Source organism: Rhincodon typus, chromosome 2, assembly GCF_021869965.1.
Source record: "Rhincodon typus isolate 14 chromosome 2, sRhiTyp1.1, whole genome shotgun sequence".
Classification (NCBI taxonomy): Eukaryota; Metazoa; Chordata; class Chondrichthyes; order Orectolobiformes; family Rhincodontidae; genus Rhincodon; species Rhincodon typus.
Genome location: NC_063333.1, coordinates 6,120,646 through 6,144,798, shown reverse-complemented (window position 1 = coordinate 6,144,798; position 24,153 = coordinate 6,120,646). Strand labels below are relative to the sequence as shown.

Sequence of the window (24,153 nt, the reverse complement as noted above, 5' to 3'; positions counted from 1 at the left end):
CCAGCCCTGCACCTTGTTGTCTAGTATAATTTGATGTTTGTTGGTCGGCATAGGCATGGTGGGCAAAAGGGCCCGTTTCTATGCTGCATGAATCTATGAGTATCTTTGAATTTCCTGTGAACCAACTTGAGCCCTTTACAGTGTAAATGCAAGCTGTTGTTGGGCATTTGTGTAACTGTCATAACGACTTCCTCATGATTCAAAAAATCAAGAACACTAAAACTGTTGCCAAATATAAAGGACATTGCAATAAACAACACAAAAAAAAAGTTGTACTTCGAGGAATGATCGATTTATTTGGTTCCTGTAAATGCATGCCTGAAACTCTACATTCGACTGTTGGATTAAAAGCATCCTGTTTATTCCATATGTGTGCTGCACAATATATCTGCTAAAAGATTGTTTTAAATTTATCGTCTGTTTTAATTGCAAATTGTTTTACTTCATTTACTTTCATCCAACTTGCTTGAAGATGACCCTTTTGTTGAGATACATTTCCAAGGGTAGTAGTTACTCTTGTGGACTTCAATTAAGTTGGTCTATGAGTTTCACTACAGGATTCTACAAACGATTGGAACCATATTAAGCATCACAACTGAGTTCAGCCCTGTCCTCAACCTGGTCATTTTTCAAAGAGGTTTGAAGATGAGGGCAATGCATTGAACGTAGTCTACTTGGACTTCGGAAGACTTTTGATAAGATTTCAAAGGGAAGACTGATAGTTAATGTAAGAGCCCATGGGATCCAAGGAAACCTGGCTAATTGGATCCAGGATTGGCTGAGTGACGGGAAGCTGAGTGTGATGATTGAGCAGTGTTTTTGAGACTGGAAGCCTGTATCCAGTGGTGTTCCGCAGGGAACAGTATTTGGGCCCTTATTTTTATACACCTTGTATATCTATAACGATTTAAACTTGAACAGAGTCATAGAGTTATACAGCACAGAACAGACCTTTCAGTCCAACATGTCCATACCGACCAGATACCGTAAACTGATCTAGTCCCATTTGCCAGCATTTGGCCCATATCCTTCTAAACCTTTCTTATTCATGCACACATCCAGATGCTTTTACAGTGTTGTAATTGTACCTACCTCCACCACTTCCTCTGGCAGCTTATCACACACATGTACCACCCTCTGTGTGAACAGGTCCCTTGTAAACCTTTCCCCTCTCACCTTATACCCATGCCTTCTAGTTTTGGACTCCCCTACCCTGGGGAAAAGACATTGACTATTCATCCTATGTGTGCCCTCATGATTTTATAAACCTTGATAAAGTCACCCCTCAGCCTCCGAAGCTCCAGGGAAAATGTGGAAGGTTGGTCAGTAAGTTCATGGACGATACAAAATTGGCCGATCTGTGGCAAATGGAATTCAATCCAGATAAGTGTGATGTGATGCACTTGGGTAGGACAAATGAAGCAAGCAGATAAGACACAGGGGAGGACTGAGGATTAGGGGGGCCTTGGTGTGCAAGTCCATCACTCAAGGTAGCAGGATAGGTAGATACAGTGGTTAAGGCAGTATAGGGGATACTTGTTTTTCTGAGCTGAGGCATAGAGTTTTAAAAGCTGGGATGTTATGCTGGAACTGTACAGGTAGTTGGTTAGGCCACAGCGAGATTGCATGCTGATCAGGAACCACATTATAGGAGGGATGTGACTGCACTTCAGAGGGTGCAGAGGAGGTTTACCATGATGTTACCTCGGCTGGAGAGTTTTAGTTAGGAAGACAGATTGGATTGACTGGGCAACAGAAGCAATAAAGAACTGCAGATGCTGGATAACAGAAACAAAAACTGCTAGGACAACTGCTAGAAATTGCAAGGACAACTCATTGACCCAAAACATTAACTCTGATTCTTCTCCACAGATGCTGCCACACATTTTTCAAGATGGCGGCGGCAGAGTAGGCAGCACTTCGGCTCCTGAGGCTTCTCCTTCTCAACTGCATTTTTCTTTTTCTCTTTTTACATCTGCCTCTTTCTTGTTTTCTCAAACTTATCTGATAAAGAGAGCTCTTCAGCAGGAGGTGGCTTGAATGGGCTCCAGAGGGGCAGCAGCGTTCTCAGAGGCAGCGTGGCTGCAGAGATGGTTGGTTGGCCTGTGAAGCCTGGAGCGGGACTTCTGTTTCCACATGGAGTAGGCCCTGGGGGTGGCATCGTATGGCCTGGAAAGCCTGGAGCGGGACACTCTCTGCAGCATGGCGTGGGCTGGAAAGGCCAGAGCGGGACACTCTCTGCAGCATGGTGTGGGCTGGAAAGCCTGGAGCAGGACACTCTCTGCAGCATGGCGTGGCCTGGAAAGCCTGGAGCAGGTCATTCTCTGCAGCATGGCGTGGCCTGGAAAGCCTGGAGCAGGACACTCTCTGCAGCATGGCGTGGGCTCGAAAGGCCAGAGCGGGACACTCTCTGCAGCATGGCGTGGGCTGAAAAGCCTGGAGCGGGACACTCTCTGCAGCTTGGCGTGTGCTGGAAAGCCTGGAGCGGGACACTCTCTGCAGCATGGCGTGGGCTGGAAAGCCTGGAGCGGGACACTCTCTGCAGCTCGGCGTGGCCTGGAAAGCCTGGAGCGGGACACTCTCTGCAGCATGGCATGGCCTGGAAAGTCTGGAGCAGGACACTCCCTGCAGCAGTATGCTGTAGCAGCAGAGAAGGAACAGTTGGGCTCTCTTTAAATTATCTTTTTCATTTTATTCTGTGAATGGCGGTTATGTACGAACGACAGTACACACTTTTCACTGTATTTTATATTGAATGCACATGACAATAAAGGATGTTCATTCACTTGCTGAGTTTTCCAGCAATTTCTGTTTTTGTCTTGGATAGTCTGTGGTCGCTTTCCTTGGATCAAGTGGGCTGCTTTGTCCTGGATGGTATCAAACTTCATGTGAGTTGCTGAAATTGTATTCATCCTGGCAAGTGGGGAATTGTGCCTGACTTGTGCTTTGTAGATGGTGGCCAAGATTTGGGGTGTTAGAAGGTGAGTTACTTGCTGCAGTTTTCTTATGCTCTGACTGGCTCTTGTAGCCACTTTACTTATATGGCACATCCAGTTGAATTTGTGGTTAATGGTAACTGCAGGATATTCATAGTCGGTGATTCAGTGATGGCAATGTAATAAGAGGTATCGGTTTGATTGTCTCTTATTGGAGAATAGCGGGCAGGGAAGAGGAGGCCCAAGATCAGACATGATTGTATTACATGGCAGAGCGGGCTTGACAGGCCATTTCTGAAGAAGGGTCCCGATCTGAAACGTCAACTTTCCTGCTCCTCTGATGCTGCCTGGCCTGCTGTGTTCCTCCAGCTCCACACTGTGTTATCTCTGACTCCAGCATCGGCAGTTCTTACTATCTCTCATGGTCTACTCCTGCTCCTTTCTCTTGTGAAAAGCAGTCAATGGAAATGAGAAAACAAGGTGTAGAGCTGGATGAACACAGCAGGCCAAGCAGCTTCATTTTCTGATGAAGGGTCTAGGCCCGAAACATCAGCCTTCCTGCTCCTATGATGGTGCTTGGCCTGCTGTGTTCATCCAGCTCTACACGTTGTTATCTCAGATTTTCCAGCATCTGCAGTTCCTACTATCTCGAATGGAAATGAGAATTTGTTCAAATTATTCCAATGCCTTTAAGGATTGATCTCTCCCATTCCCAGCCCTCTTACAGAGTTGGCTGTTGTCCAAATCTGCACCTGCAAATACTGTATGACTATCTGCACGAAAGAATAAATGTATTACAATTCTCTTTAATCTTTTAGAACTGGTATAAAATCAGTAAATACACAGCAACCCCTTACAGCCCCTCATCTCAGTTCCTATCCAAACAGCAAATTTTTAATAATTTATTGTGGAGGGTTGGGCAGAGTGTTTTTTTTTAATTCACTCGTGGCATGTGGGTGTCGCTGGCTGAGCCAGCATTTATTGCCCAACCATTGTTACCCTTGAGAAGCTGGTGGTGAGCAGCCTTCTTGAACCACTGCAGTTCATGTTCTCTAAATAGATCCACAGTGCTGTTAGGGAGGAAATTCCAGGATTTTGACTCAGCAATAGTGAAGGAATGGTGATATATTTCTAAGTCAGGATGGTGAGTGGCTTGGAGGGGAACTTGAAGAGGCTGGTGTTCCCATATATCTGCTGCCCTTGTCCTTCTCAATGGAAGCAATTGAGAGTTTGGAACAGGCTATCTAAGAACCTTTGGTGAATTTCTGCACTGCATTGTACAAATGGTACACCCTGCTGCTACCAAGCATCGGTAGTGGAGAGAATGGATGCTTGTGCATGTGGTGCCAATAAAGCGCACTGCTTTATGCTGGATGGTGTCAAGCTTCTTGAGTGTTGATGGAGCTGCATTCCAGTCAAGCAAGTGGAGAGTATTCCATCACACTCCTGGCTTGTGCCTTGTAGGTGGAAGTCAGGAAGTGAGTTACTCGCCACAGTATTCACAGTCTCTGACCTGATCTTGTGGCCACTGTATTTATATGGTGAGTCCAGTTGAGTTTCTAGCCAACAGGAATTGCCAGAATGTTGATTCTGGGAGATTCAGTGATGGTAACACTATTTAATATCAACAAGAGGTGGTTAGATTCCCTCTTATTGGAGACAGTCATTGCCTGGTGCCTGGTTGTGTGAATGTTACTTCCCACTTATCAGCCCAAGCCTGAATACTGTCCAGATCTTGTTGCATTTGGATATGGACTGCACGGTAGAGTCACAAATGATGCAGAACACTGTGCAATCATCGGCGAACATCCTCATGTCTGATCCTATGATGAAGGTCTTTGATGAAGCAGCTGAAGATGGTTGGACCTCCTTCAGAGATGTCCTGGAATGGAGATGGCTGCCCTCCAATGACCACAATCATCTTCCTTTGTGCCAGGTGTAATAACTCCAACCAATGGACAGATTGTCCCGATTCCCACTGATGCTAATTTTCTAGGGCTCCTTGATGCCACACTCAGTAAAATGTGGCCTCAATATAAAGGGCTGTCACCGTCACTTCACCTCTGATATAAGCCTAGAATAACTTAGGAAGAAGATAAGTCTAATTCCTTGTGGGTGTAGGTACTACTGCCCAAAACCAGCTCGTGTTTGGCACTATTTGCCAGTATCACTCAGACATGATGCCTAGTGAAGGAAATGTTCTCTCGTAAATCACACTCCGAGGTATGCTGGAGGAGTACAACTGAAGGCTGCTGCTCTCTGACCAAAGGCCCTTTCACATTGGTGTCAGTGGGATGTTGATGCTGTCAGGTTCCAGAATAGGTTTCACACAGCTGATATCAATCACAGAAACACAGGAACAAGAGAAGGCTATTTTGTACTTCAACATTTAATCAGATCACAACTGGCTGGTACCTCCCCTCAAAGTACCCACATTGATCCATGTCACTTGATACCCTGACCGATAAAAGATGTCAATCACAGTCTTGAAGGTAAATATATCAAATTTGGTAGGACCCATCTTCACATTGTTCTCTCAGACTGAATGGGACCAATGCTTTGGGAGGTAATGACACAAACATTTTAGTTGTACTTTGCTGGGAAAGGAAGTGATACTAAGAGAACACGGTGCATCAAAATCGCTGCATTCCTCAGCACTAGCATTTTTGAACTTGGTGGTCATAAAGTACCAAAGAGACAGATATATAGACCAGTATCAAGATCAATTACTTAAACCACCTTATGCAGCATCAATAGAGGCAAATTCTAGAGACTGAGTAGAAAATCATACTTGCTTTATACACTTGGATGAATTATTTAAATGGTGACAGAACAAAAAAAACTTTTCAGCTATCTATCGCCCTCTGAGAGTGGTACCAGTAGAATGTATATGAGGAATAGTGATAGCAGTGAGCTGTATGATTTATAGTTCAATAGTGGCCTGTCTTGTTAATTCATCATCAGTGAGTTATGGCCAATAACGTGTTGGGATTACAACTCTACTAAATACAGTCCTCTTTGTCCTTACACTATATACTAGATAAGCAATTAAAATTACAAATGCAAATAGCCTGAGGCCAGAATTAGTTTTAAAGAAGGGCTAGACAGATGGTTTAACTGTAGACCTGTTCTGGTGAGATTGTCATAAAACCTTCTACTTCTACAGTGTTGTCTATCTTCAATTGTATCTTCATGAAATTCTGAACAGATTTACAAGGTGACTCCTTTTCTTTAGCAGAAATCTAAGGTTGACGAGGAGACTCAATACCGAAAGCCACAGGTATTACTGAATGATATTTCACTGATCAAAGTTAAGACTAAACAGAATCAGAAATCTGTTTTTTCTATTGTTAAACTATTAATTTATATTTTGAATATGTTATACACTCCAGCATATCAATACCAAAACCTGTAACAGACTCAAAGAAATTGTAGGGGTGATCTACTTGTGGTACTTATGGCCATGAAAGTTTGTGATAGGGCAGATTGGGAGATTTCTTCTGGTGGAGTGGTAAACCAACAGTTAGTCCTTTAAAATTAGAGCTTGTCATTTCAGGGGGTGATGTCAGGAAAGGGTAGGGAAAATCAAGAAATCTCCATGTTCTCCCCAACTTCCTCAAAAAAATTCTGGTGGTGATTGAGAATTTCAAAATTGAGATTAAACATCTTTATTAGATAAGGGTAAGGCAAGATATTTGATGGATAAGGGTGTGAATTGATTAAGGCAGATTGATGGAGTGGACATATAGATAAATCTTGAATGAATTGAATGGGCCCCTTCCTGTTCCTATCTTTTCACAAACTACACTCACAAAATGGAAGTATGGGTATTTCATTTAATATTTCAACAGTGTCCTTCCCAACCCCTGCCTGGAGCTTCTACACTTACTACTTCTACATGCACTTCTAAGTGTTACCTGGGCCCCATGTCTAGCAGCAGCTATACTTTTTATGGAGGAACTGCCTGCTACAACTAGGTATCATTAAAAAAAACATAAAGCCATGACCAGCAGCCACAAGTTCACAATGTGTGTAATAAGTAATATTAAGGCAGGGTAGCATGTATATAACATGTATACACACATGTAACATACAAGAAGCAGTGAAATGTTTTGATGGACTAACCAGTTCAGAGAAGGAAGTGCAAAAAAAGGGCTCTCTTTTGTCCTCATGTGAAATACATAAATTTATATATAGCCCCCTTGGATGTCGTTTCATTCATCAGAGGCTTACCTTTTGCATCATTCACGGGATCCATGTGCCTGTAGATATAGCCTTCTAGGTAGGAGTGGAATTTGGGAGTAGGAGGGAAGAAGGCCAGGCAGATGGCCATTAATTCCCAGCCCCTAGCGAGACTCTCATATCTAAAATTTTCAGTAGTCTGCCGACACAGTTGGATGTAGAGTTCGTCCCTCAGGCCCTGCATGCTCCAACCCTTTGTGGCGATCTCTAGTGCCACGTTAACCTGGTCCACCTTGGCCCTCCGGTCCCCCATGTACATTTGGATCAGTTTGAACACTTCGCATGCTTCTTTCTTCACATTACGGTCAGCCGTCATTATCATGGGCTTCTTGATCGACTCGCTGCTCCAAGCCAGCATGTTAGCAATGGAGACTTTACGGCGGAAAATTCCCTGTGTATGCTTGTTGAAGTGTTTGGAAGCCCAGTTCTCAATATCTGTCTCGGAGGACGGCTTTCGCAGCATGAATCCGGGGAAGACACAGCTAGCACTGGGCATCATGTTCCGGCTCTGCCTTCCGATTTCGTACTGACTGCAAGTGCCCAGGTCTTCAGACTGTAGAAAGAGAAATGGGTCATCAGTGTTTGACAATGTGATAGATTCCATTTATGTATTGAGAAGCTGTTCAATTGTGAAGGGAAACGGAAACTGAAAATAAAAAGATACTCAAAATGCATAGCATCTGTTGAGGAAAAAAGGGATTAACTACCCACTCAGATGGCATGGCATGTCTAAAACATTACATGTCTTTCTCTTTACAGATGGTGCTTGACTTGTTGAATATTCCAGTTATTTTCTGACTTTGTTCCATATTTGGAAGTATATTTGCTTTTAAACGTGTACTCGCATTTTTGTTTGCAAAATGACACAAATTGATTCCTCCTACTTAAACATCAAAAAAAAACTAGAACTGCATTAACACAACAATACAATGACTCCCAAATTACTTACCTGAAGAAACCAGCCAATGTCTCCTGTTGATTTGAGTTCATCTCTATCAAGCACTTACTGGGTAATACTAAATTGCATGCTTTAGCCAGTCAGGCCATAAAGCTCATTACCTCTCCCTGTGGGGAAAGGAATGGAGTAAAGAGATTTTCAACACCAATCCAGAATTGCATTACACCTCAAACAGGATTTAAACTGAGATAACAAGGTGTAGAGCTGGATGAACACAGCAGGCCAAGCAGCATCATAGGAGCAGGAAGGCTGACGTTTCGGGCCTAGACCCTTCATCAGAAGTTGATTTTGAACTTTATTGTGGTTCCTCTATTGTGGTTAATTGGAGATGCTCATGACCATTACAATCCAGATTTCAGGAAGGCCAACAATTTGCTGTAAGCTCAACAGCCAAGCATTTCTCACAACAGGAGTGTAATATTGGCATTTCCCACACCATTAATTCTTGTAGCCTCTCTACGGATGTTTTTAGATTGAGCCAAGACATTTACAACTGGTGCCAGCTCCTCTAATGGGTTTTCCTAATTGCTGGCATTAGTAAATTCTGGAAACTTCACTTCTGGCTTACAAGTGTGGCCCTCAGATCCATGCTTCGGAATCAGCACTAATGACATACAACATGCACAACAGCTCAACAGCTTTCACTTATTTTGACCCAAATTTCAGTCTTGTGTAGTAAATCTGCACCAACTAGGAACCTGGTTTAAAACATCCCAAGTTTAACTTTTCATAACCAAGGACAAAGTTTCATCTTTGCTCTTAACAGAGTGGACCCATTGTCTACTTTTCACACCTGTTATTTGACATAAAACCATACGATATAGGAGCAGGCCTCTCAGTATTCTGTAAGTGTCAGTCAGATCACCCCTCATCCTTCTGAACTCCATCTGATCTGACCAGAGCTTTATACAGCCTCAGCAGTATATCCCTGCTCTTGTACTCTAGCCCTCTTGAAATGAATGGCAACATTGCATTTGCCTTCCTAACTGCCAACTGAACCTGCACGTCAACCTTAACAGAATCCTGAGCTGGAACACCCAAATTCCTTTGTACTTCAGATTTCTGAAGCCTTTCCCCATTTAGAAAATAGTTTATGCCTCTATTCTTCCTACCAAAATGTAACACGTCACACTTTCCCACTCTGCCACTTCTTGCCCACTCTCCTAGCCTGTCCATCCCCACTTCCTCAACACTACCTGCTCCTCCACCTATCTTTGTGTTATGAGCAAATTTAGCACATGTCCTCACTTCCTTCATTTGGATTGTTAATGTATAATGTGAATAGCTGTGGTCCCAAAACTGACCTCTGTGGAACTCCACTTGTTACTGGCTGCCATTCTATAAAAGACCCCTTCATCTCTTCTCTCTAGCTTCTGCTAGTCAGCCAATCCTCTGTCTATGCCAGTTCATTGCTCCTAACACCATGGGCTCTTATCTTATTTAGCAGTATCTTGTGCAGCATCTTGTCAAAGGAAATCCAAATCGATCACATTCACTGGCTCTCCTTTGTCTAACTTGATCTTTACCTCCTCAAATATTTCTAACAGATTTGACAGGCATGACCTCCTTTGACGGAGCCATGCGGACTCCACTCTATTTTACCTTGCGCTTCCAAGTACTTCACAATCTCATCCTTAATAACGGACTCTAAAATCTTACCAATGACCAAAATCAGGCTAACCAGCCTATAGTTTCCCATCTTCTGCCTCCCTCCCTTTTCAAACAGGCAGATTACATTAGCCATTTTCTAGCCCTCTCGGACCCCACTTGACTCCAGTGATTCCTGAAAGATCACCACCATTGCCTCTACAATCTTCTTCAGAACTAGGGTGTAGTCCATCCCATCCGGGTGATTTATCCACCTTCAGACCTTTCAGCCTCCCCAGCACCTTCTCCTTACTGATGGACAATACACTCACCTCTGTGCCCTGACTCTCGAAGTTCTGGTATGTTGCTGGTGTCATCCACTGTGAGAACTGATGCAAAGTACCTATTCAGTTCCTCTGCCATTTCTTTGTTCCCCATTACTACTTCTCCAGCCTCATTTTCCGGTGGTCCAATGTCCACTCTTGCCTCTCTCTTAGACTTATTTTTCATCTCTATCTCTCCTTCATCACCACAGTCACTCCCTGTCATTTGGTCTGGGTACCCTCACAATCTGTTCTACTTGCTTCTCTCAAAACCATCCACCGCCCCCCCCACTCCATGGCCCCCCCCCATCACCACAAACTCTCTTCTCATTTTCCAGCCTGTTTCAGTTCTGAAGAAGTCTTTTCAAAACTGAAACATTAACTCTGCTTCTCTCCCCACAAATATGTCAGACCTGCTGAGTTTCTCCAGCACTTTGCTTTTATTTCAGATTTCCAGCATCCATAATATTTTGCCTTCATTAGAGTTTCATCCTATTGGTTGGACCTGCATTTATATCTCGGTTCCGGAGATGAATGGAGCGAATCCTCATCCATTTAGTCTAAATCACTTTCATGGCGGCCATTTTCTTTTTCATTATAAGGCATCACTGTAGCCTAACAAATTTTCAAAAAACAATGTCAATTTCATAATAAGCTTTCAATACATACTTTTTTTTTATTCTTGTATGGGATCCAGGTGCTGCCGGCATGGCCACAATTTGTTGGATTTGCTCTCTAGGCTATTTCAGAGGGCAGTGAGAGTCAACTATATCACTGTGGATCTGGAGTCACATGCAGGCCAGATGAGGTACAGCAGATTTCTTACCTTAAGAAAACGTTAATGAGCCAATGGTCGCATTAGACTTGCTTGCATTTTAGATTTTCTTGAATTCAAATTCCACTACCTGTCATGATGGGGTTCAAGCCCATATCCCCAGACTATTAGCTCGGGGCTCTAAATTACTACTGTAGTGATATTACCATGATACCATCATGTCCCTAAGTCGTCATAAGACAGAATGTAGTAAAACAAATACAGTGTCAGATCAAAAGGGAAAGACACAAAAAAAAATATGCACAAAACCAAAACAAAATGAAGAACTGCAGATGCTGGAGATCAGAAACAAAAACTTGCTGGAAATTGCTGGAAAAACTCAGATCTGGCAGCAACTGTGGAGAGAAAGCAAAATAAACATTTTGGGTCCAGTGACTCTTCTTCGGAACAATTCTGAAAAAAAATATTCACAAAGTAATTTACATCAGTTTTCTAAACAATATTTTCATTAGAAACTAAAGAAAGAATTTGTTTTTTTTCCTCAACCATCATTGAGAGGACAGAAAACTTGGTCCTAGGCCTTTGCCAATGTCCACTTGTACACGGACAGACTTCCTTTTGAATTTGTTCTCAGGGTGTGGGGTTAATGGCAAGACCAGCATTTAGTGCCAACCCTGGAGTTGCCTGAAATGGTAAAACTCTGCAATTGCTTTAGTGAAGACTCTTGCAAAGTGCTCCTATAACACATTGCTAAAGTAAGATACCACTAGCAGTTCTTTACCCTTTTAAGACAGCTTAGAACTCCACAAAAGTGTTGGGCAAAGTTTACTGCTCCAATGATTAGCATCACCTCCAATGAACTGGTGACTTTCAAAGGTTTCAAATTGCTGCTGATCCATGAATGTCTGAAATCACTTAAATCTGCTTTACACATGGCACTTTGCTTGAAATTTTGGAAGGCAGTTGCTATTGAGTGTTTCAACAGTTTACTGGAGTGGGGCTCCTTTGGTAGAATGGCAGAATTGTCAATTCATGAAAAACTGGGATGTGTGGGCATTTCAAAGGGAGAAGGAAGCAGTATTAATCCATGTAAAGGCTGGGAGCCAGCTCATGGTCCTCAGAAAACTCAAGATAAGCAGCGTCAAATGAAATGGGTTTGCATCTCATTCCAATGTTTCTTTTCCCACATTTCCCTCAAACATTTCTGTGGGCACTAGTAACCTCCAGTTCCCCAGAAGAACCCATATACTAAGTGGCTGCAGCCTATTTATTTCTGGAAGAGTAGCACGAATGGCAGTCATTTCACTTTTCTCTTAAATTAGTACAACATAATTTATGCTTAGCATTTCATATGATTTCATAAACATGTACATGACTCCTCTCTGACAAATGATCAGTCAAGAAACGGTGGGATGTATATATAAATTGCAAAATGTGTAACAATGGTTTCATATGAATTTTAAAAGGACCTCTCAAATTTTAATGCTGATCTCTCTCTCTGCACCTCTAACACTGTATTCTGCACTCTGTTCTGTTACCCTGATGGACTTTATACGGTACAATCTGGCTGTGTAGCACACAAAATAACACTTTTCACTGTATCTTGGTACATGTGACAGCAATAAATCATTCAATCAATCTCTGGAATTTTTGCTTTAAGGTCAATGAAAAGGTACACTGGAACATTTTTTTTAAAAAGACACTTCTTTGAAATCCAGAGATAGTAAGAACTGTCGATGCTGGAGTCTGAGATAACACAGTGTGGAGCTGGAGGAACACAGCAGGTCAGGCAGTGTCAGAGGTTTAGGAAAGTCAATGTTTCAGGTCGGGACCCTTCTTCAGAACTCTGTGTTAACTCTGACTCCAGCATCTGCAGTTCTTGGTATCTTCTTTCTTTGAAACCCCATGGTTCTAGATAATTACTGGTCATGGTCATTTGGACTCACTTCAGGGAAACCACTTGATTGCTTTTCTGGCTGTCCTGTTTGAACAGCATTTTCCCTTTCAGTTGTGGGAAGGAAAAGCGTGCTACAGAAAAAGCTGCTCAGTTTGTCTCTCCTATTTTTGGAGTAGCTTTGTGGTGAATCCAGAGCAACTGGAAGTCTCCTCGATACAATGTTTCCTGAGCAAGCTAACATCTGCCAAAATCCTGAAAATAACTCCTATATTAGTGACATAGCACATGCCAGATAATCAGCCATCTGAAAACCTCAGAATCTTATCCTTTTTGTATTCAAGACTTATGGGCCCGAAGTGTTATTCTTTCCCCTGAAAATGAACCTGTGCAGAGAAAAATCAACATATTTTCCTTTTACTATACTTATTTGTGTGCGTTTTCTTTGGGGTGGTAAACACTTTATATTTTAATATTACAAACAAAGTGTGCTAACAAGTTTTGCAACTTCATTGATCAAAATTTCCTTTAAAATACATTAATAATTTTGTGTTTATTAAGGGAACTTAATTCTTGCACTTTTTAAGTATAATATAGAGAAAGCATTCAATTAGTTTTTAGGAAATGGATGAATCATTTCAACTTATGTTGAACCAATGGAACAGTGGAACTTGAGAAAGACAGTGCATTTCTCCTATCTCAGTCATAACAGATAGAAGAAGTTTATCCAGTTTGCCTTATACCATCTGGTAGTTACATGATAATGTGGTTATTGAACAATCATGGCAATTAATCTCTTGTCTATTAGTCTGCAACAGAGCCAGATGAGGAAAGCAAAATCCTACAGTGGGACAGTTTTGGAAGTCATCAATCTGTTCTCCCAAACAGGGTACAAATTGGAATTTCTTTCAAATTTTAAAACTATAATGAATTACATAACACGTGCAGATCACCACCTCTTGCAAAGAAGGATTACATACAAAGAAAAAAGTGACTAATGATCAGTACGAGCTCAGAACCTCATCTCCAGGGAGGAAACAGGAAAGTTTTCCCCCAGGTCATAAGATTATTAAGTTGTTACATGAAGGTGAATTGAACTTAACCCACTGTTTGCCCATGGGCTGCAGTCTTTGACTGTCTGAAAACCCAGGGGTATAAAGCAAAGGTCCACAGTGAGAGTACATTAACCACAGATTAACTGTAATTCTTCTCTATTGCAGGACTTTAAGAAGTAAGCAGCATTATGTCTTTAATCCATCCTCCTATTCCCCCCACGCCCTCCAGCAATCACTTCTTACCTCTACGTTTGCAATATGTTTTCTTAGTACATTTGTGGGACCATGGCAGACTGCTTTCAATATATGCAGTAGGTAGTATGGAAGGTACAGCTGGAAGCAATCTGAACAAGGCTAAATGGTTAGATCTCAGACAGAACACTGAGTCCAAAACTGGGCATCCTAAATCAGAAAAGACACCGGGATGTCAGAGGTAATGTGAAGGAGGTATACTAGAACACACCGAGGATGAGCATCATCTGTTATGTGGAATGATTAAGGAGACCATGATTGTTCTAATTAGAGTAGATAAGGTTAAGAATATATTTAGTAGAACTGATAGCACATAGAGAGAAACTGTTCCTATTGGTAAAAGCGTCAGTAAGGAGAAAACACACCTTTAAGGTCATTGGGAACATTTCCAGAGGGAAATAGAGAGAAATAATTTTACACTGCAATCTAGAAAACACTGGCAAGAAGACTGGTGGAAGTAAATTCAATAACAATTTTCAAAAGAGAACTGGATAATAGTTGAAGCAGATGAAATTACCGGACTATGGGAAAAGAATATGGGAGTCAGACTAAATAGACACCTCTTTAAAATAGCCACCCTAGGCACAGAAGGCTGAATTGCTTCCTTTTACACCAAAGATTCCATTGTAATGTGCTGTGAATCTAGCCAATGCTCAGAGGTACAAAGCTGCTTGGTATAGCCCATCAGTTTCTAACTTTTGAAAGAGTTCTGAAGCTTCTCCTTCTACCGTATCCAGGAGTCAGAAAAGATAGACATTGGTCAATCTCAACTGATGTTCTAGTGGGAAAGAAACATGCAAATCCAAACTGGTTTTCTATCCTGACAATGTTACTTAAGATTCATGACAAGCATGAGATATGGAATGGAAATGCCACGCTAGTGTAGTAATGAGGGACTCTTTGAGAATGGGATTTAAGCATGTTGTGGGACCTGAAAGAACTGTACTTCATATGTGGCTTTCGTACAGCTTATTGGAATTTGAGGTGCTGATAGCCACTGAAAAAAATCAAATTCCAGCCCTAACATGACTGAAATAGGGTTCACTGGAGAGAAGAGAATAAAGATACTGGTGATGCCACACCATGAACATAAAAAGAGGCTGATAACCATCCAAAACTCAATTGTTAACAGTCACAGATTTAATAGAGGTTGAAAGGTATGAAGTGGTTTGATAGATAGTCAGATTACCAATATGGGGGAGACCAAAACTAGGGGCAATAAATAAAAGACAGTCAATTGATTCAATCAGGAGAAACTTCCTTACTCAAAGAATAGTTAGAATGTGAAAGTCACTACTGCAGAGAGTGGGTGAGTTGAATAGTACAGATGCGTTTAAGGGAATGCTTGATAAACAAAAAAGTCATAGATTCATAGTCATAGAGCTGATCAGCATGGAAACAGACCCTTCGGACCAACTCATCCATGCTGACCAGATACACTAAATAAATCTTAGCTTATATCCCTCTATACCCTTCCTATTCATATAACCATCCAGATGTCTTTTAAATGTTGTCATTGTACCAGCCTCCACCACTTCCTCTAGCAGTTCATTCCATACATGCACCACCCTCTGCATCAAAACGTTGCCCCCAAGGTCGCTTTTAAATCTTTCCCTTCTCACCTTAAACCTATGCCCTCTAATTTTGAACTCCCCTGCCCTGGGGAAGAGACCTTGTCTATTCACCCTATCCATGCCCCTCTCATGATTTTATAAACCTCTATAAGGTCACCCCTCAGCCGCTAACACTCCAGGGAAAATAGCCCCAGTCTATTCAGCCTCTCCCTATTGCTCAAACGCCCACCCTGATGATATCCTTGTAAATCTTTTCTGAACCTTTTCAAGCTTCACAACATCCCTTCTATAGCAGGGAGAACAGAATTGCATGCAGTACTCCAATAGTGGCCTAACCAATGTCCTGTACAGCCGCAACATGAACTCCCAACTCCTATACTCAATGCACTGAATAATAAAGGGAAGCATACCAAACACCTTCTTCACTATCCTGTCCACCTGCTTCTCCACTTTCAAGCAACTATGAACATACATTCCAAGGTCACTTTGTTCAGCAACACTCCCCAGGACCTTACCATTAAGTGTATAAGTCCTGCCCTGATTTGCCTTTCCAAAATGCAGCACCTCACATTTATCTAAATTAAACTCCATCTGCTACTCCTCAGCCCATCGGCCCATCTGATCAAGATCTCATTGTACTCTGAGGTAACCTTCTTCGCTGTCCACTATACCTCTAATTTTGGTGTCATCTGCAAACTTACTAACCATACATCCTATGTTCACATCCATCATTTATATAAATGATGAAAACCAGTGGACCCAGCACCAATCCTGTGGCACACCGCTGGTCACAGGACTCCGGTCTGAAAAGCAACCTACCACCACCACCCTCTGTCTTCTACCTCCGAGCCAGTTCTGTATCCAAATGGCTAGTTCTCCCTGTATTACATGTGATCTAACCTTGCTAACCAGTCTACTATGAGGAACCTTGTTGAATGCCTTACTGAAATCCATATAGATCATATCCACCACTCTGCCCTCATCAGTCCTCTTCGTTACTTCTTCAAAAAACTTAATTAAGTTAGTGAGACACAATTTCCCACGCACAAAGCCATGTTGACTATCCCGAATTAGTCCTTGCCTTTCCAAATACATGTAAATCATGACCCTCAGGATTCCCTCCAACAACTTGCCCACCACTGATATCAGGCTCCCCATCTATACTTCGCTGGCTAGTCCTTACCACCTTTCTTAAATAGTGGCACCATATTAGCTAATCTCCAGTCTTCCAGCAGCTTGCCTGTGGCTATTGATTATACACATATCTCAGCAAAGGGCCCAGCAATCACTTCCCTAGCTTCCCACACAGTTCTAGGGTATACCTGGTCAGGTCCTAAAGACTTATCCACCTTAATGCATTTTAAGACGTCCAGCATCTCCTCCTCTGTAATATGGACATTTTTCAAGATGTCATTGTTTATCTCCCCACATTCTCTATCTTAGAAAGAAAGATTGCTGATTGAGTTAGATTAGGACTGCAAGAATGGTTTTGTGTCACTAGCACTGGCATAGCCCAGTTGGCTGAATGACCTGCTTCTGCACTGAAGACCCGGTCTAAGCTGTACATGTAATTTGATCAATGGCTTAGTTGCTAATTAAATTGCCAGCTCAGGTAGACAGAGGCTAATGCTATGGGAATATGGGTTCAAATCCTACCACGACAGCTGAACTGAATTTACGTTGAATTGAAAGCTAATCTCAGTAATGATGACCAAGAAACTAACCAGAGAGGTTAATGTCTTCCATCTTTACCCAGTCTGACCTGTATTTGACTCTAGGTACACAGCAACATAGGGGAGGCAATGGCTTAGTGGTATCATCGCCGGACTGTTAGTTCAGAGACCCAGATAATGTTCTGGGGACCCAGGTTCGGATCCCACCGAAGCAGATGGTAGAATTTGAATTCAATAAATATCTGGAATTAAGAGTCTAATGATGACCGTGAATCCATTGCGATTGTCGGAAAAACCCCATCTGGTTCACTAATGTGGGAAGGAAACTGCCATCCTTACCTGGTCTGGCCTTTATGTGACCCCAGACCCAATGCAATGTAGTTGACTCTTTGGTGGCGGTGGAGGGTTGCTTTTTTGGACTGGAGGCCTGTGACCAGCGGTGTGCCACAGGGATCAGTGCTCGGTTCACTTTTGCTAATCATTTACGTAAACGGTTTAGATGACAATATAGGAGGTATCATTAGTAAGTTTGCAGATAACACCAAGATTGATGGCTTAGTGGACAGTGAAGAAGGTTATCTAAGACTACCAAGAGATCTTGAACAATTGGGTCAATGGGTTGAGGAGAGGCAGATGGAGTTTAATTTGGATAAATGCGAGGTATTGAATTTTGCTAAAACAAACTGGCACAGGACTTAAACAATTAATGGTAGGACCCTGGGTAGTGTTGTAGAACAGAGAGACCCAGGGGTTCAAGTACATAATTCTTTGAAATTTGTGTCACAGATAGGGTGGTTAAGAAGGCATTTAGCATGCTTGCCTTCATTGCTCAGACCTTTGAGTTGGACGTTATGTTGAAATTGTACAGGATGTTGATGAGGCTTCTTCTGGAGTACTGAGTGCAGTTCTGTTTACCCTGCTACAGGAATGATATTATTAAACTGGAGAGAGTTTATAAAAGATTTACCACAATGTTGCTGGGAATGGAGGGTTTGAGTTATAAAAACAGGCTTGATATGCTGGAATGTTTTTCACTAGAGAGTAGGAAGTTGACCTTTTAGAAGTTTATAAAATCATAAGGGGCATAGATAAGGTGAATAGCAAAGGTCTTTCCCTAAGGTTGGGGAGTTCAAAACTGGCAGACGTATTTTTAAGGTGAGAGGAGAAAGTTTTAAAAAGGACATGACGGGTAACTTTTTTACTCGGAGAGTGGTTCATGTGTGGAATGAACTGCCTGAGGAAGTAGTGGATGCAGGTACAGTTACAATATTTAAAAGACATTTGGATGAATACATGAATAGGAAAGATTTGGAGCGACATGGGGCAAATGCAGGCATATGGGACTAGTTTAGTTTGGAAACATGGTAGGCATGGACTAGTTGGACCAAAAGGTCTGTTTCCATTTTATATGACTCTGATTCTATGACTCTGATTAAGAAAAAATATGACCTCTCCATGAATGTTGATAAAACTTAGCACTGTAGGGCTTAACTGCTTTATTTCTACGAAGTCCCATTGATTTATACTTGAGTTTGAAGACCGTCAGTGGCAACAAAACTAGGAAGGATAATTGTATTGATATAGCTCCTTTTACATTCTTATGGTGTCCTAAAACAATGGACAGCCAAGTAATTGCTTTATTTGACGTGCTCATCCCACAAATGAATAAAGAAAAAAACTCTTGTTCCAAATTCCTGTCTCTCATAGCTCCTCAATTTCCAACGGTGCCTTCAGCTGTTGAGGTCCCTCACTGAACATCTTCACTGTTCTCTTGTTCTTGCTGCTGTCTTGCTTCTTGAAGCCTACCACTGCCTTGTCAAATCTTTTGATCACATGTTCCAATACCCTGTGGCTCACTTTTAGCAGATGGGTCTGGTGAAATTGGGAAATTTTACTACATTAAAGGCACATTGCAATCAAGTTTTTGTAATGCCTCCAATTTAGGGAACCACCTTCTGAAGATATCTCCATTTCCTTCACCAAGAGTTTTTATGATCCAAGTGAGCTCTAAATAATTCATTTCTTTCAAGCACGGAAAATGTATTAGAACAAATATTGCTGTGGTACACAAGTTAAAGAAATTGAATTGTGAATTTTTATACATTTCAAGTTGAGGAATATTCATAAGAAGAAATGAAAACATTTTTCTTTTACTTCACATCTCATTTTCAATTTTAAACATTCACTAGACAAATCTGTCTAAACATCAGCAAGAACAATCTCGAGCGCTGTTTTCTCAGGATTCCTGTGCTCACTGACCTATGTTTGCTTCGAGGCAACAATACTTCGAATTTATGTACAAATCCCTCAATAGCCATGCCCTTCCCCATCTGTGTAGCTTCCACAGGCACAACAACCCTTTGAGAACTCTAGCGGGGAGGCGATGGCCTAGTGGTATTATTGCTGTTAATCCAGACACGCGGATAACATTCTGGGGACCTGGTTTGAATCCTGCCACTGCATGTGGTGGAATTTAAATCCAATAAAAATCTGGAATTAAGAATCTAATGATGACTGTGAATCCATTGTCGGAAAAATCCATCTGGTTCACTAATGTCCTTTAGGGAAGGCCTGGTCTGGCCTATATGTGACTCCAGACCCATAGCAATGTGGTCGACTCTTAACTGCCCTCTGGGCAATTAGGAATGGGCAATAAATGCTGCCTAGCCAGTGATACCCCTCATCTCACAAATGAATAGAGAAAAAAACTCTGTTCCAAATTCCTGTCTCTCATAGCTACTAAACTTCCAACGGTGCCTTCAGCTGTTGAGGTCCCTCACTTAACCTCTTCACTGTTCTTACTGGTCTCTTGCTTCTTGAAGCCTACCACTGCCTTGTCAAATCTTTTGATCACATGTTCCAATACCCCGTGCCTCACTTTTAGCAGATGGGTCTGGTGAAATTGGGAAATTTTACTACATTATAGGCACATTGCAATCAAGTTTTTGTAATGCCTCCAATTTAGGGAACCACCTTCTGAAGATATCTCCATTTCCTTCACCAAGAATTTTTATGATCCAGGTGAGACCAACGATTTACTATTAAATTATGGTCAATTTCCTGCTGTGGACTTAGGCCAGAGGACTAGTCTAACTTTACACAAACTCACGATATCTTGATGTAAACCATTAGCAAGAGAAGACTTTTCCCATACAGCATGATCTGGATGCAAATCCATACCGACAGGTGTGAAACAGCAGGTAAATGTTTCATCTGAGAATGCCAGTCAGCCAGCCTAGGCAGTGACAAATCTATTTACCACAGGAGGCATCTTTTTAAACAATTGTGCAGCACTGTGCTAAAGTGGAGATTGTTGATTACAGGAAAGAAACACTCCTGATGAGAAAACATCACTTTTGCTCAAAAAATTAAATTCAGCTTTGACAGAGTGGGAAGAGCGAAGCTGTGTTCCTGATTGCTTACTCAGTGAGTATGATAGAAGCATCAATAGTTGGACCAGTATGTGCATTATCTAGCAGCTGCTCATAGAGCAGTATCGACCTGCTTTCTTTCTTGGCTGAGGACGCGAGAGCGGAGGAAAGGTCACGGAAACAAAATGAAATTCATTTACATTTTCTTTAATGAAATGACTGGGCCAAGAGCGTGGGCTCAATCCCAGTAATCAAATGCCAGCGAGCTATTGCAGTGTAAAAGCCCAGGAGAAATGTCATGATTTTAAAACAAATACGATACAAGTATGATTGGAACAAAAGTAGCAAGAAACCAAACACGGATAGCAGTGTGGACATCTCAGATGCGGGTTAAAGTTGTCTGCATGCCGACAAAGTCATGAAACCTCATCCACCCTGAATACAAATCACTACTTAAGTTCAAAAACAATGTAATGAAATGAAAATAAGCAATTTGGTGACCAAATAAACTTGCCAAGGAAACAACAAAAAAAATCCATAATTTTATGTTAAGTTAAAATACTTAATCAATATAACTTTTGAAGAATTCAGTAAAATATTGATTTTTAATTTTTCCATGTAATATCTAATAGTAAAGTTTTTTCAGTAATATTCCTTTAAATGCTGCACAATCTGCGGTAACAGAAGCAACGTAGCATATTCCTAAAGTGTAACAAATTCCTCTTGTAATGAATGAGGTGACACACGGAGCATGATTTCTAGAATTAAAAAGAACCTCAAGATACATTCACTCATGCAGAAAAAATTAAATCTCTAAATCGGCAATTCCTTGCTTTTACCCAAAGTAGTCTTGCCACCTGCAAGGAGCTTTCCTCGCCGGTTATCATAAAAAGGCAGCTGTGTGATCCTGAGTTTTGAAATAAAGATTTTATGCCCACCTTCCAGCTGCACCTTGAAGAGAGGAGGCTGGCACTTTCCCCACAGAGTGGGCAGTAATATTCACAAGAAGCAACGTCATTGGGCCACGTTCATGCTGATCTGAGCAGCTGGCCTCAAGCAGCACCAGTGAAAAGATGGAAATCATTTACTCAGTTCTAAGTTGCCTGCTGAGATAAAAGCAAGACTGGGGACCAAGGAGAAAGCAATAACCTGCTCAGTGATGCCCAGTTTCATTCCACCAAAACAATTCAGTTCTTGAACTTATTACAGTCTTGGTCCAAACATGGATAAAAGTCCTTAACTGCAGAGGTGAGGTGAAAGTAACTGTCTTTAACATCAAGGCCATTTTTGACTCACTGCGGTGCCAAGGAGTCCCTGGCAAAACTGGAATCAATGAAAATCAGGGGAATAACTCTCCTCTGGTTAGAGTCACAACTGGCACAAAAGGAAGATGGTGAGGTTGTTGGAGGTTAATCATTACCGCTCCAGGATATTTCTGCAGGAGTTTCTCAGGGTAGTGTCCTAGGCCCAACAATCTTCTGTTACTTCATCAATGACATTCCCTCCATCATGAGGTCAGATGTGGGGATGTTTGTTGATAATTGCACAATGCTCAGCACCACTCATAACTCCTCAGATACTGAAGCAGTGCATGTGCAAATGCAGCAAGACCTGGACAATAACAGGTTTGGCTGACAAGCGACAAGTAACATTTGCACCACACAAGTTCCAGGCAACTAGAAAGAATCTAACCGGTACCCCTTCATATTCAAATGGATTTCCCATTTCTGAATCTCTCACTGTCAACATCCTTGTTGGGGGGCAGGGTCACCATTGTTCGCTGATAATTGTACAATGATCAGCACTATTCACGACTCCTCAGATACTGAAGCAGTCCATGGCCAAATGAAGCATGATCTTGTCAAAATGCAGGTTTAGGCTGACAAGGGAAAAATAATATTCACATCACAAAAATGTCAGATAACAATATCTCCATAAGAGAGAATCTAACCATCTCTCCTTGCCACTTAATCACTGAATCCTCATTATCAAAATCTTGGGGTTACCAGTGACTAGAAACAAAACAGGAACTGCCATATAAATACTGTACCTCCAAGAATAGGTCGGACGGTAGAAGATTTGCAATGAGCAACTCATCTCCTGACTCCTTAATGTTTGTGCACCCTCTACAAGGCACAAGTCAGGAATGTACCTGAATACATTCCATGTTACTGGGTGAATGCAGCTCCAATGATGTTCAAGAAGCTCAACACCATCCAGGATAGAACAGCTAGCTCAACTGGCAGCCTGCATCAACCAATTTCAAAACTCAATCTCTTCACCATTAACACATAGTGATAGTAGTCTGTACCATGTACAAAATACATTGCAGCAACTCTCCTTCTACAACACTTTCCAAATCTGTGGCCACTACCATCTAGAAGGACGAGGACAGCAGATGCAGGATCTTTACTCAGAGAGTAGTAAGGGCGTGGAATGCCTTGCCTGCAAAAGTAGTAGACTCGCCAACTTTAAGGGCATTTAAATGGTCATTGGATAAACATATGGATGATAATAGAATAGTTTAGGTTAGATGGGCTTCAGATTGGTTTCACAGGTCGGCGCAACATCGAGGGCCGAAGGGCCTGTACTGCGCTGTAATGTTCTATGTTCTATGTAAGCTCTGTTCCAAACCACACACCTTCCTATCTTGGAACTATGTTGCTGTTCCTTCACTGGGGCTCAGTAAAGCTGCTGAAACCGCCTCCCTCACAGCACTGTGGGTGTAATTACATTATATGCACTGCAGCGGTTCAAGAAAGCAGCTCACCACCACTTTCCAAAGGACAACAAGGGATGGGCAATAAACGCTGGCCCAGGTGACCATGTCCACATTTTGTGGACGAATAAAACAAAAAGAGGTTTTGAGGCTCACTAATGTTTGGCATTTTGTCCAATGAATGGGTCAAATAGATCAAAAGAACCCAGACCCTGCCACAGTGAAATCTGTCATAACATTCTACAAGCAGACTTATACTTTCCTTGAACTGTGACCATGCTCCTTCATGACCTGAATCAGATGGCCTGTTAATAAAGACTCAACTGCTCTTTCACCTCCCTGTTCCACAGCAGAGGTTACAGGCAATTGGATCAATTAGAGATAGTAGGAACTGCAGATGCTGGAGAATCTGAGATAACAAGGTGTAGAGCTGGATGAACACAGCAGGCCAAGCAGCATCATAGGAGCAGGAAGGCTGACGATTCGAAGGGTCTCGGCCTGAAACGTCAGCCTTCCTGCTCCAATGATGCTGCTTGGCCTGATGTGTTCATCCAGCTCCACACCTTGTTATCTTGGATCAATTAAAGACTGGTTTTCAGAACCAAGACTGATAGATTTTTGCTGTATAATGGGGACAGGTATATAGGATTAAGGCACAAAATAGGCATGATCTAAACAAATAGTAGGGAAGTCCCAAGAGATTTCTCCTGGTGCTGCCTGCTATCAGAATGTAACAACTGAGCTTATCTGCATAATTTACACAACACTTAAAAAGCTCTGAATATAGGCAGGCA

General features: G+C 41.9%; 1 protein-coding gene across 1 annotated transcript in view; it reads right to left on the bottom strand.

Moving 5' to 3' along the window:
- The window catches only part of arhgap39 (Rho GTPase activating protein 39), a 353,142-nt gene that overhangs the window by 149,729 nt on the left and 179,260 nt on the right, over positions 1–24,153 (bottom strand). Inside the window, exon 4 of the mRNA XM_048612924.1 lies at positions 7,170–7,731. Within this exon, the coding sequence (XP_048468881.1) occupies positions 7,170–7,731 (562 nt within the window). The remainder of the gene's footprint in view (positions 1–7,169; positions 7,732–24,153) is intronic.